The 13,785-nt window shown below is 36.8% G+C and overlaps 3 protein-coding genes across 3 annotated transcripts; all 3 read right to left on the minus strand.

Annotated features, from left to right (window-relative positions):
- Nucleotides 1-4,534: 4,534 nt before the first annotated feature.
- Nucleotides 4,535-8,120, minus strand: LOC125214234 (pentatricopeptide (PPR) repeat-containing protein). Its single transcript, XM_048115170.2, has 2 exons — nt 7,008-8,120; nt 4,535-5,546 (listed from the first exon to the last, which is right to left on the minus strand). Exons 1-2 carry the CDS (start codon nt 7,713-7,715, stop codon nt 4,773-4,775), a joined length of 1,482 nt encoding a protein of 493 aa, XP_047971127.1. The 5' UTR covers nt 7,716-8,120; the 3' UTR covers nt 4,535-4,772.
- Nucleotides 8,121-9,903: 1,783 nt separating this feature from the next.
- LOC148930589 (uncharacterized) lies at nt 9,904-10,917 on the minus strand. Its single transcript, XM_089067297.1, has 2 exons — nt 10,865-10,917; nt 9,904-10,408 (listed from the first exon to the last, which is right to left on the minus strand). The coding sequence occupies exons 1-2, from the start codon at nt 10,911-10,913 to the stop codon at nt 10,002-10,004; spliced, it is 456 nt and encodes a 151-aa protein (XP_088923423.1). The 5' UTR covers nt 10,914-10,917; the 3' UTR covers nt 9,904-10,001.
- A 1,362-nt stretch (nt 10,918-12,279) lies between these two features.
- LOC125212701 (uncharacterized protein At5g39865) lies at nt 12,280-13,742 on the minus strand. The gene has a single exon (XM_048112940.2). It carries the CDS (start codon nt 13,176-13,178, stop codon nt 12,471-12,473), a length of 708 nt encoding a protein of 235 aa, XP_047968897.1. The 5' UTR covers nt 13,179-13,742; the 3' UTR covers nt 12,280-12,470.
- Between the last annotated feature and the right edge of the window lie 43 nt (nt 13,743-13,785).

Here is a 13,785-nt window from a genome sequence, read left to right on the forward strand (position 1 = left end):
CCTTTCAATTTCCTCCATTTATGATTAGAAATTTAATTTTATAGTGAATACAAATGGACATAACGGCTCATACAAATGAATTGGCTCATTAATTTGTGATTTAGTTGTAGTTAATGTCTAAATTCATTTTAGTAGTGGTAATGGTATATTATTTGGTCAAAATCGGAAGGATTTTCCACCCTAAATAATAAAGAATTATGAATGTTACAAACAATAAAGAATTATGTTGCACATTACATGTGAAATGTACTCCTATTATAATAAATATAAATATTCATGTATCAATTTAAGTTTGTAACTGTAGTGAAAATCATGTAGTAGTATTTTTTAGTTGAGAACCGGCTATTGACATAATCATAAAAGCTTTAAATTTAAAATTTAAAATGTGATGCCTTTTGGAATTATTATAACATAAAATGTTAGTATCTACCAAATTTGATAATTATAAGTACTACTATAATAGTAAAATATCAATCTAAGTTTGTAACGGTAGTAACTCCTTTTTTTAAATAGAGTCGGGACGGTATTGACTCATTATGTTTAAATTATGCTTAACCAATAAATAAATTGTCATCATTATTAGAAACTAAATTCACATCAATATTTGCATTTTACACCCTATATTTATAAATATTCAAATCTATACTCAGAATTCATAAATTTTTAAAAACGATCCAAAACTCGCCTTTTATATATGTATAGATAGATATATTTACTTGTATTTTATTTTTTATACCATACTCTATCCGTCCAATAAAAATATGTGCACTTTCTATTTTCGTCTGTCTCATAAAAATATGTGCATTTCATTTTTAGAAAGTTATATCAATTTAATAATGTAGGTCTCATTATCCAGTAACTCTATTTTAACTGTCATTTCCCTCCTCTCTTTTACTTTACCATATCATTCTTCTCATCTTTCATACTTTATTAATTTTGTCTTAATTCCCGTGTTATATCCAATGCTTATATTTTTATGGAATGAAGGGAGTATTTTTTATTCATGTGTTTTGAATGAAGAAATGACTGATATGGTGAATAGATGACGATTGGGGAACATTTTGCATATGTATTGTTCAATATAGTATAGTACTATTAATTTGTCTCTTCATATTGCAAATATATTTTTTATCCAATAAATCCGTCTTTCCTCCTATAAAATTGTGATATGTTCGACTGGTGGAATTAATTCCTGCGTAAGAGCATCTCTAACTATTACATTATATTCAAATTCATTTTAGTGTAAATGTCAAAATAAATATTAATTTTATTCTAATAATTAACATTAAACTCAAACCCAAAAGAATATTTCCCACTCACTTACTTTTTTTATTTTTCAATCATACCTATATATTTTATCTAAATTACACACTAACCCTATGACACTTATCAATAACTTAAATTAAATTAAATAATATAATAAGATTTATTAATTAATATAACTATATATGAAATCTATTATTTATTAAATCAAAAAAATTACAAAATTTAGAAAATTTGAATACAATAAAAATATTACTACAAAATTTATCACAAGTTATAAATAAGTTAACTAAAATTCAAAATTATAATTCATTTAAAGATACCACAAGTATATAAATTAGGTATCGTTTTAATTATTAATATTTAATTATTGTTTGTTATACTTGATAGTGTATATAGTTTGATATTATGCATTAAGCATAATATTAGTTTAAAAATAAATATTTTTTTTTGTCAATTTTTTAAACTAAAATAAATCAATTCTTAATATTAAAATTTAAAAGCTATCAAATTATGTAGAAATTTAATCAAGCATGACTAATCAATATTAATAGGCATAACTAATTAATATTTCTATTTGTTAATTTAGAAAAAAAGACGTGTGTAACTATTTTAACTAATCAATATCATGTGTGTGTATATACTAATATGGGAAAGTCCACTAATTAATTACCAACCAAATATTAATAGAATAAAATTAGGTTATTATCTATCTTCTTCTCCCGGTTGCTGGAATAGTGCTGGTAAATTTTTGTTTTTGTGTATTTTTACTTCTCTCCCTTCCCCTCTTTCTTCCCTTTTCTTATGTTGATAAATATAAAATGATTTGGATTTGAATAGAATAAAACAAAATTTGAAAAGTTTTTTGGTATAGCTTTAGTGAAGATAGGTATATTTTCTTTAAAAACCAATAATGAGATTGATTTTGCAGTACTGTCTGAGGTAGCGGCGGACGCAAAAATATTTATCGATAGGGGCTGAGATTTCTAAATTTTGTTTTAAAGTATGTATTTGAGTAATTTAGATAATTTGTGGGCTTTTACACTATAATTTACACTAAATTGGAACAAATTTTAAAAACAATTTATAAAAAAAAGTAAAAAAAATATTTATCGAGGACTTAAAGCCTTCCTCCAATACATTTGGATTCGCCAGTAGTTGGAGATGTATTTTGAATTTTGAGTTAAAGATGGTCTAAGTGTATTATGTGATGTCACATTCTTAATGTACAACCTAAATATTACTCCATGTCACACCATTTTCATATTTATGAACACGTCACATGGCACATGGTTGAAGAGATATACACACCACTTATTTTAATTCTTTTCTACCAACCGACAAACGTGGTCTAATGTAAATTTGGTCGGTGATTTTTTTTTATACACTACCTTTTTCTCAATAGTTCCATTTTTTGTAGTTTTGCTCACACTTCATCAAACATATTTTACGCTTTAGTTCGTAGCTATCCAAAATTCAATTAAAATATTATTGGGAAAAGAAGAAGTGAAGAAAACTAAGTTTGAAAAGGGTAAAAAATATAGGTAAAAGTAAAACCGAACAAAATTATTTTCCCCTAATTCTTAAACAATTTTGTTTTACTGTTATTAAATTAGTTTTTTTTCGAGGGACCTGTTATTAAATTAGCAATTACACTCTCCCTCAAGACTAGTTTGATACGCAAGAGAGAATATAATAAATACAATTATTATTTAATTATAATAATGGTTTGTATACGTACACTAAGTGAGATATATTGGAAGGGGTGCATGATGACATCAATTTTAAAGTGAGAAGGTATCATGAACCCTAAATCCTAAACCCTATTATCAACCTCGTTCTACCTCGTTTTGCCACGTGGCATGTTATCTGCAATATTAGGAGTGTATTCCTCAATATTCACTAATATGTGTAATAGATGAATTTACAGATTGCATGATAATAATATGTGGATTGCATTTTTGTTTATAATGCAAAATAACTGTATACAAAAGCAGTCAGTCTATATATATAATGCAAATTAAAAATTCTATGCTTATTATGCAATACTCAGCAATCTAAACTACAATCCACCTATTACTATCATGCAATCTATAAACCCATCTAAAACGCCTACTAATAAATATTGCAGGATAACGTTGGCAGCACGAGATTGATAGTACATTGTCACTTTAAAAAGGGTTTGTCATCTTAATACATCCCTATATTCATAACCATATCTTTATTATTGACAAATTGTATGGAAATTTGGATAATTAATTTTGAGGCGAATATACCCAAACTATACATAGAATAACTATATATGCCTTTGCACCCGAAGGGGCGTAGCGCAGTTGGCAACGAAGGGGCAGATCTTGCTGCAATAAGCCTGGGTTCAAATCCCAATGCTATCGTGTAATTGCTTCCATCTCTCAGGTACAAGTATGAATAAGCCTGGGTTCAAATCTCATTGCTGTTGTGTAGTTGCTTTCATCTCTCAGGCACAAGTACGTGTAATTGCTTCCATCTCTCAGGCACAAGTATGAGGCTTTGGAAGATGGGCTTCTGATAGCCAGTGGGTTAAGCCTCCCCCTTAACGGGCTACTGTGTAATCTGATTGAATCCCCCTTACATAATATCGGGCCGGAGTGTGGAGGTTGCTAAGGCGACGGAATCGCCTTTTTTACTGCAATTATATATGCCTTTGGGTACCACCGGTTACGTTCATTTTGTGATTAACAAGTTTAATTATCGTGGTAAATTAAAAATAACGCTTGTATTCTATAGATTAATTTAATATGTCAAATGTTGTGTCCCGTGACGCAAACGATTATCAAATTTAATAGATAGTCAAATATTCTAATGATATGTATTTACTCTTCCATCACAACATATAATACTATAGTACTATACTCCAAATTTGCAACATTCATAAGCATAAATAGTAAAATAAAATAAAATAAAATAAGCATCAAGTATTTAGTTTTCAATGTACACATGGAAGATTTCTAGTGTGAGATATGAGGAGTGTAAAAATGGTACTCTCATAATTTATAAAAATATATTTCTAACAAACGAAATATTCAACAAAGTTATACACTCCTTGCAATTAAAAATTAGTTTGAAGGAGTAATAAATTATCCTACCTAATGCATAATCATGTGCCTTCGTTTCTCAACCAAAAATATGACATTTTTTGAACAAATTAAAAAGTCATATTTATCTAAAGATTATGAGACTAAAATAGTTGATTTTTGTCGGAAGAAGAAATTAACTTGTTTATCTCGGGATATTATAAAAATGAACACGACTCAACTACCGTGGTACGGAGTGAATATCACATATGCAGTGTTATACTTACAACAGTAAATCACAGAGAATCAGAGATGCCAATCCATGATGTATGTAATTTCATGATTTATACTCTATATACAACATATATACTTATTTATTTCCAGAAACATTTGATCTATACACAAGTATATATGAACCATATCAGACAAATCCTTGCCACCTTAGCTCATAGTAACTCAGAGCATCTTGATGATCCAAAGCTTGTGTTTCCTCAAATGAAGGTAGAGGAGAGTCGGCCCGATGAGGTTCGCGTCCGAGAGGCGTTTGCACAGCGCGAGGTAGGCATCGACGTTCCCGGCCTGCTGAATTCTCCGGCTCAGCCCCTGCAGCACCGCGACTCTGTCGAGGAACTCCGGATGCAATCCCATGTCGAGCATCTTGATCACAGTCTCGGCCGCGCTCTTGAAGTGGCCGCCCTTGATGTAGCCTCTCAGCAGCCACGACAGCGTCTTCTTCCGCTGGAACGAGCTCGCGACGTCCATCCGGGTGAGGAGCCTCCCGACCGAGCTGCTCTCTTTCTGCGACGCGCATATAGCCAGGACAATGTCGTACAGATCCCCATCGGCCTGCTTACCAGCAAGCTTCATTTGCCAAAGCTGTCCCTCAGCCTCGCTCCCTCGTCCAGCACAGACATACATAGCCAGGAGTCGCTCGTGGACCACGCCATGGAGTGACGGGCCTCCCTCCTCGATTACCCAGTTTGAGAGGCGGAGCCCGGTGGCCAGAAGATCTTCTTGGTAGTTCTCGATGAGGAGAACGTTGTCTGCATCGAGCTCAGCAACGAGACCGGACTTGGTGAAGCCTTTCAACTTGCGTAATGCTTTTGCAAATTCGTTGAGCTCCTTGACTACTGCCGTCATTGCAATCAGATGGCTGTATACTTCTGGCTTCAGCCCACACTCTCTAAGGTGAATCACAAACTTGGCAGCCTCTCTATAGTTCCCCTCTTCCTAAAATGACAGCAAAATCGAAGATATGAGAAACAGACGTCACCCAAACAACCAAGATCTGTTGTCGTTTGTGCTTTCGAACATATTGAATGAGAGTGATCAAAGACCACATGGACAACATAATGAAGGAAAACAAGAAGTATATCTCTACTATAACTCTAAAACAAAGAATTTGCACGAATCTCAGCTCGAGAAATGTATCTCTACATATCATGTGTACCTTTTTGAAGACTTCCTACAGAAGTACTAATATATTCTTCACCAGTCACAGAAAAATTCATACTCGTTGACAAATTGGCAAAGCGCTATACCGGTATCCAGAAACGACAATTTATGCAAAAGTTCATACTCATTGAAGGTAGGCAAAATACCACATTGTTATGCAGAAATGTATCAGCATAACTGATAGGTAGGGTAAAAGTCTGTAGTATAGATCCGAACACCATAAACATGCTAAAGTGTTCTATGAGTAATGATGTTCCAACTCTTCATTCAATTTGATTGCCCTGCCAATAGACGAGGTATGCTGAAATAATAAGCAGCTACTAATATTATCCGTATTCGTGTTATGGAGGATACACTTCGTCAATGTATCCGGAGTAGTTTGTGAATTCACAATAGTTCACTCATGCAGTGAAGGAAGGGCTCACTATAGAAGTCCCATGTTGTAGATCCAGAGGTGTACAAGTCCACCTCGTACATCCACATCTATATATAATTCTAGTGTATATTTTTGACCGATAGACTATCCTGGATAATACAAGGCATCGCCTTCTTGTGAAGCTAACATATCAAGGAAAGTGGTGCACCAGAAACCTCTACCACAAAAGAAGTCAGGAAGGAGGAAAAGCTTCGATGGCTTAGATAATCTGGCAATTGTGCCTTAAGGGTCATTAAAACAGAAATACAATGTGTGCATGAGTTGGCCAAGGCCAAAGGTCTCGGGTATGAGTCCACCATGACGTAGTCTTTAAAGTTTCTGTGTATCCAATAAAAAAGGCACAATGAAACTATCACTGAAATAGCATATAACAGATTGATTGCACAATCAGCAAAGGGAAACTGATAACGCTTTGCGCAAGAGTGAGAACCTAGGTTTTTCCTAAGGTGGAAGGAAGTTTCTTACGTAGAAGTCAGGATTGAGCCCGCCAGGGCATAGTCACGACAAGATCCACACTCTCTTGCAGTCATACTAAAGAGCCAAAACGGTGCATCTGCCTTAATTAATAGTTTTGCCCTTATTCATTTCCCATACGCAACTATAAAGGTTCAACTAATTATAAAAAACACAGAAGTTAATTCAGTCTCCTTCAAATACAGAATCAACTAACAGACAATTGCATTCAAGAACCTACAAAAGACCTCCTAACTGCATCCATTAACATCCAACAAAACAGAGAAACATAACAATCAACACAAAACACATATCAACGAAATGATCACGAGCAATAGGGCGCTTACCATCATCTTCCACGCAAGGTATCCAGCCGGCCCCCCTTTATTCCCCTCCTTATCCTCATCCAAACCCGAAATCCCCCTCCTCAACACCTCCTTCACAAACAACACAGCCTCCTCCCTCTCCCCGGCCTCCCAATACAGCGAGATAACCTTCTCGACCATGCTAAAGCTCGTCTTCAACCCAACGCAGTCCATGTCCACCAAGAGATCAACCACATCCTCCACCTTGCTCCTCTCCTCAATCAACTTCTTCACCCACGTGCACATTATCGACACCATCAACTCCATCGTCTCCTTATCCACTCTGTTCTCCTTCTTCAGCCATTCGAAAACCTCCAAAGCGCACCAAGAATCCCTCCCTTCCTGGGAGAAGTAGACCAGCACCAGCTGCAATTCGCGGGGCGATAACCTATCGTTCATCTCCTCCAGCACGTCGGATGGCTCCCGGGCCATGCGCTCGAGCTCCTCGATCGCCTCGAAGAACCCTTCCCCCATCTCGTCCTCGTCGTCACTCGTGATGTAGACGTCCAATTGAACGGATTTGAACAGCCCCGAATCGCGAGAATTGATTCCTCTACTGAATAATGACTTCCTCGGGCATGATCGGAGCTTCAGCCGATGATGGGAAGCAAAAAAGACGAGGTTTTTCGAAGAGGGAGAGTGAGTCAAACCCAGGTTTATCACGGCGGCAATTCCACAAACAGTTGCCATCTATTATTCGCTACAGCCAAAATATGAATTCCAAACCTGAAAATTGGGGGAAACTGCGCCGTTCTATAAATCAAATTTCTGAAGTATTTTTCAAGGGAATTCAGATGCTCAGCTCCGATTTCCGTCCTGTCCACCGCGGATTGAGGCCAAACATTTGGCCAAAAACATCGATTATCATAGTTTTTGAAAGATTGGACGAAATCAGGCAAAAATTGGAACCAAGGAATGAAAAATTGAGCTGAAAAAGTGAGTGATGGATTGAAAAGAAAGCGAAGGCAGAGGTTCTTGAAATCGGCAGCGTGCCTAATTTGAGACACGAAGCAAACAAATTTACAGAACCGAACAGCTATGGATAAACAGAAACCTTAAAAACACCTTGAAAATTGTGTATTTATTATACTTCAACGATACCATAAAAATATGTAAACTAGTATTTCATTTTTCGCGTATTTGATACAAATAGCAGTACTATATTATTTGGAATTTAATTTTCTAAATTAAATATTAAGATTAAGATAGAATAAACAATTAGATAGTGGTTGAGCATTAACTCGAATCATTAGTTTACTATGTGTATATGTTAAAAAAAGTTTTGCTTTACCAAAAAAAAAAGAAAAAGTTTTGTATGGCAAATTGGCAATCATAAGGTGGATGCATATTTTATTGATAAAAATTAAGTTAGTGGTTGTTTTTATAATAAAAATAAGTTTGGGTTGGTTGTTAAAGCATTCATGAATTTTGACTAAATTGTTGTCACATTTTAATTTTTATCAACGTGCGTGCAAATTTAATAATTGTGAAATTAATTTTGGCGCTTTTGATATTCCTCCATTCCAGATGTCATTTATTCTCTTTCTATGTACAAGTACAAGGTTTAAACAATGGAATGATGGGATGTATTCATATCCTTTTTTGGTTTTATGTTCTATTCTCCTTTTTAATCTTGGTCATTCAATTTAAAGATCTTATGGCCATAAATAATGCCACATGTAATTAATTAAAATGCTTAAAAAAATCGTGTAGGGTGTTTTAGGAATTCACAATGGAGTTAGTTATGGAAACTTGCTTGATTTTCTCTTCACAATATACTTCATCGATTTTTTTCATGGAATTAGCAGAATCTTTCTTCTCTCTCCAAAAAATCTTTCTGTATCAATACATCACTGAGGAATTAATAAGATTGGATGCATCGTAAATCTGGAGAAATTCGTGAATCAAAAGAATTGAAAAAGTTCCATTGTTTGTGATTTTTTTCTTATTCTCCAACAATGGAAGAAGGTAATTTAAGGTCTTCACATGTCTATTATGAATCTGAGTTCGTTCATCTCATTCATATTTTAGGAGTTTTGCGTTTAATCATTCGCAGGGTTTTGTTTATTTTCTGTCGTGTGTGAATGTATTGGGTGAGTTTAATATAATCTTCTAGGGTTTAGCAGTAATGGGTGGTCATGGTGTAGTATGTTGTTGAGCCGACGAGTTTCAGTTTTCTGTCTAGGGTTTAGTTATTTTCTCGGCTACTGTATGGTGTTTATCGACGTATGTAATGTACAAATATTAGACTGTAATGCACTATTTCTTATCAGTAATGTACGATTTATATCATGTAATGAAACCTAATTCACGAATGCTTGTTTTTTTTATCTGGTTTTGAGTTCGTTCATCTCGTTGACATTTTAGGAGTCGACGCGTTTCATTGTTTTGTCTAGGGTTTAGTTATTGTCTCGGCTACAGTGTGGTAATATTCGTCGTATGTAATGTTCAAATATTGTATTCTAATGCACTATTTTTAAGTTGTAATGTACGATTTGTATCATGTAATGATAATAATTTCTTATATGTTTTTTCTTTCGTTTTATGTACAGTGTTTGTTATACTTGAATGTTCTCCACAATTGAAGCCTGTGATTGGTCAGAAGTTCCAACCCCTAGATTTTGCGTTTGCGTTTTATGATGTGTATGCCCGCGCTGTTGGGTTTGATACGCGAAAACAAGGTATGAGGAAGGCGACGGATGGTGTTACTACTTGGTATTATGTGGTATGCAATAGGGAGGGCTGCAAGAGGTCAAACGAGGAACACGATGTGAATGCACGCTCTGGTTTTACTCTTAAACGCAGGCGGCTTTCCAAGCGATGTGGTTGTAAAGCTTCTATATCCTTCAAGTACTTTTCCGAAGCAGGAATACCGGGATATATTATTCACGAGTTCAACGAGGTTCACAACCATTGTATGGTGGAGTCGGAGCATCAGCAGTTTATGACACTAAACCGGAAGTTGGATGACGTACATCACAAATTCATTCTTGACTGTTCCAAGGCTAATATAGGCCCCACCCTTACCTTTAAGGTGTTGAAGGAAATCCTCGGTAAAGGACAGCGCCCGACCACCCGGTAAGCTAGGTAACCTGGGTACTCCCTGATGTTGAACTCTAGGACAGCGCCGAATCCCAGTTCGATCACAGCTTCCTTCTGACGGGGAGTCAGGTTTTGTATACACGATATGAACTCGGTTGGGTTTTGACGACAGTAAAGGTGGTCGGCTTTCTTCCCCCTGGGTTTCTTTTTCTCCAATTCTTCATTGCGTGAACTTGTTGCAGCCTCTTCCTCGGCTAACCTTTTCCGCAGTTTCTCAGCTAATCCTATGGGAATAACATCCTCTACGGCTTGGTCAAACTTAGTCCGACGGTGCTTGGAACCTGCCCAGAACAGGTGAAAAGATGTTTTGGATCAAACAATCTATACGTTGAAGTAAGTAATGCACGCCATGTATTTGTCAATGCACAGAAATGAAGCTGTAATTCACAAAACACAAACATTCCAGCATATGATTTGCTAAAGGGATGGATCCCACAAATTCATGCCAAGCTGCCACATAACAAAATAGCCAAAATACCCTATGCGATTAAGTAAGTAATGCATGTCATCTTTTTACCAATGCACAGAACTGAAGCTATAATGCATAAACCCAAGCATTCCAATGCAAAAGGGATGCATCCAACAACTACATGCCACATTACCACAGAACATAAATTGCATCTACTCTATGCGTTTAAGTAAGTATTGCAAGCCTTTTATTTTGTAATGGACAGAACTCAAGATGTAATGCACAAACATGAATAATAATCCACAAAAATGATGGAATGATGCATAACCTTCATTCTGTTCTGGCTGGCTTTTGTAAAGGCGTTGTCTTTTAGTCATTGTATATCTGCGCAACGATAGGGAAAAATCGGTGAGTTTTCACCCTTAACTCCGTGCGGTTTCACCCAAAAAATGCTGAAAAGTGTACAAAAATGCCCGAAAAAACAAGAATACAATAAATGGAATGCTCACAATACCAACGTCTCCAACAAAACAACAACGTCTTTTTTGCATTACACCTACGGCAAAACCCAGATCCAAAGCAGAGAAGTAATTGTTATATCAAAGATGAACAAAACCCTATCCTTACCAACCGCAATTTCAACTTTCCCAACAAGATCGAGCCAAAGAATTTTGTGCATTATTTCGTTTATAAACTAAGAATCGATGTTTCAGAGTGTTTGTGACTTCAATCGATGTTTAGGACTGTTTGTGCCTACCAAACAAAAAAAAACAGAACCAAACCTCGATTTTGGGAGGAGATGTTTCGACTTCCGACGACGAAGAGCGCGTAGTGATTTCAAGTAGGGAATCGTCCAGCGACGTAGATTCCACGGCGGGAATGGTGCACCAACGGAGCGTTCGAGGCGGCCGGCGTTCGTAGAACTTGATTCTAATTCACCGATCGGCGGCTAGGGTTTTGTGGATTTAGGAGAGAATATTTCAGAAATAGTGTTGATGGGATGGAGTGAGACAGAGGGGAGTTGAGAGGTCGATGAAAATGCCGCGTTAATTTCGGACCTGCCGTTTTGAAACCGATTATGTATTATGTTGTTTTACTTCTTTACCCTTTTAATGCACGAAAATGGACAAATAATGCAATACGGGATCAGATTGTCACTTTTAATCTACTCCATCCATTCCATCAATCTAATGGTTGATATTAAGAAGAAGAAAGACACTTAGGGGTAATAGGACCTTAATGCTCCCCATGGAATGATTAATGATTTTATAATTTTGTTCGACTTTAAATATAGTCTTTCTTGTATGATTAAATAAATCGAATATATTTACTCAACAATTTTCGCAAGCGTAGTTACTTGTTGTGTTACATATTTGTATAAATATTAGACACTGAATAAAAATAACTAATAAGTCATAGAAAATCAAGATATAAAAAACAGTTTTACTTTTTTTCAGTCCATCAACAAAATTCATTCTTTAGTCCGTCCCTAAAATGAATTTTTATCTATTTATAATAAATTTCTCTTTGTATTTTTTTTAATTTACTAATTTCACATGAAATCCATATCATCTAATTTTACATTAATATTTTTTATATAAAATACATAAAAATATAGAATAAATAAGCATGTCAAGCCCATAAACTAAATCAAAGACCCAAATAAAAACCTAACAATAATAAATAAAGAAGAAGAAAAGCATCTTTTTTTATGAACTTTGTGTTATCAACAAACAAATCAGAAAAGAAAAACTACATAGAATTAATCATAATCGAAGATTAAACAGTAACAAAAATCACAAAATCGAAGAAACAGGTGGATCAAATTTAATCCCAACGTAACACTCTGAGTCACATAATAAAAAAAAAAAGCAGTAATTAAAACACTAATTAATCTGGTGTTTTATTAGATAATAATAAAAAGAAGAAACAGGTCATGTAGTCGGCGCAGGGGAGCAAGAGCAAGAAGGGCACCTGACGAGACCATTCTCATTGCACGAGGTACAACTCCTGAATCCGCCTTTCTTCCCCCTATAGTAATAGCATTTGTGGCTCCCATCGCACTCCTTGCACAGCACGAATCCGTAACCGCCGCACACCCCGCACGTGCCCGGTTCCGCCGGCGGCAGCCCCTCGAGGTGCTTCTTCAGCTCGCCGCTCTCGTGGAGGCGCCGCACCTCCTCCGCGCCGCCGAGGTACCTCCCGCCGGTGAACACCCTCGGCAGCGTCAGGAGCGACTTCTCCGGCTCGCCGAGGATCCGCTGCAGCTCCTCCATGAAGCGCGAGTCCATCGCCAGATCGCGCTCGTCGATCGGCACGCGGAACGAGCGGAGGATCGATCGGACGGCGCTGCAGTCGTCGAACGTGCGGCGGATCACGCGGAGGCTCGTGAAGTACACCACCACGGAATTCTCCGCCGCCGCGCCGCGGATCCGGATCTCGCGGGCGGCGGGGATGGACAGGGAGCGGAGGAGCTCCTTCGCGCTGCGGTTGCGGTGGTAGATCGACGGAGAGGACGGCGAGCGCGGGGAATCGGCGTCGTCGTAGAGGAGGCTGTGGACGTCCTTGAACGACGAGCAGGCGAATTTCAGCGTCGGCGCGTCGTGGACACGGTTTCTCGCCTTGTTTCGCCTCAGCCACATCGGAATTCGGAAACGATCTGCGTGAAATCGAATTGAGAAATTGCAGATTTTCGACACGGATCGAGCTGGATGGATTTGATTGAATGGTTGATTGGGAGAAGCAATTGCGGCAATGCGATCTAGGCAAACGCCAATGCCTAGGGCGGAAATTGAATTGATCAAACGAATGTTAAACGAAGCAATTGCAGAATTTTGAGATGGATCGAGCTGGATGGATTCGTTTGTGGATTGAATGCGTGATTTGGAGGAGAAATTGCGGCAATGCAGAGGAAAAGGGAAGGGAAGAAGGAGGAGAAAAGCGATGAGGGTTTGGGTTTCGAAGGTGGTGAGAGTGCAGCAGAGATTCACACCCTTTTTTCTCACTACGCATTTTTTTATCAGCTTTGCTAGAATACTTTCCACTTTATTATTATTAAAAAATAATTGTCAGATTATTTATTCGCTTCATATTTGACCCGACCAATTATTATGGCAAATGGAGTATGATATTTTGGGAGTAATGTGAATTGTATAGTAGCTACCAATATATTTCAGATTTATAGTTTCTTCGAAATTTGGATTAATATGTAACATAATATGTAGGACTAAATCCAAAACTTTTCAAACT

Source organism: Salvia hispanica, chromosome 3 (genome assembly GCF_029641045.1).
Source record: "Salvia hispanica isolate PSC_SH4W2 chromosome 3, Shi_PSC_v1, whole genome shotgun sequence".
NCBI lineage: Eukaryota > Viridiplantae > Streptophyta > Magnoliopsida > Lamiales > Lamiaceae > Salvia > Salvia hispanica.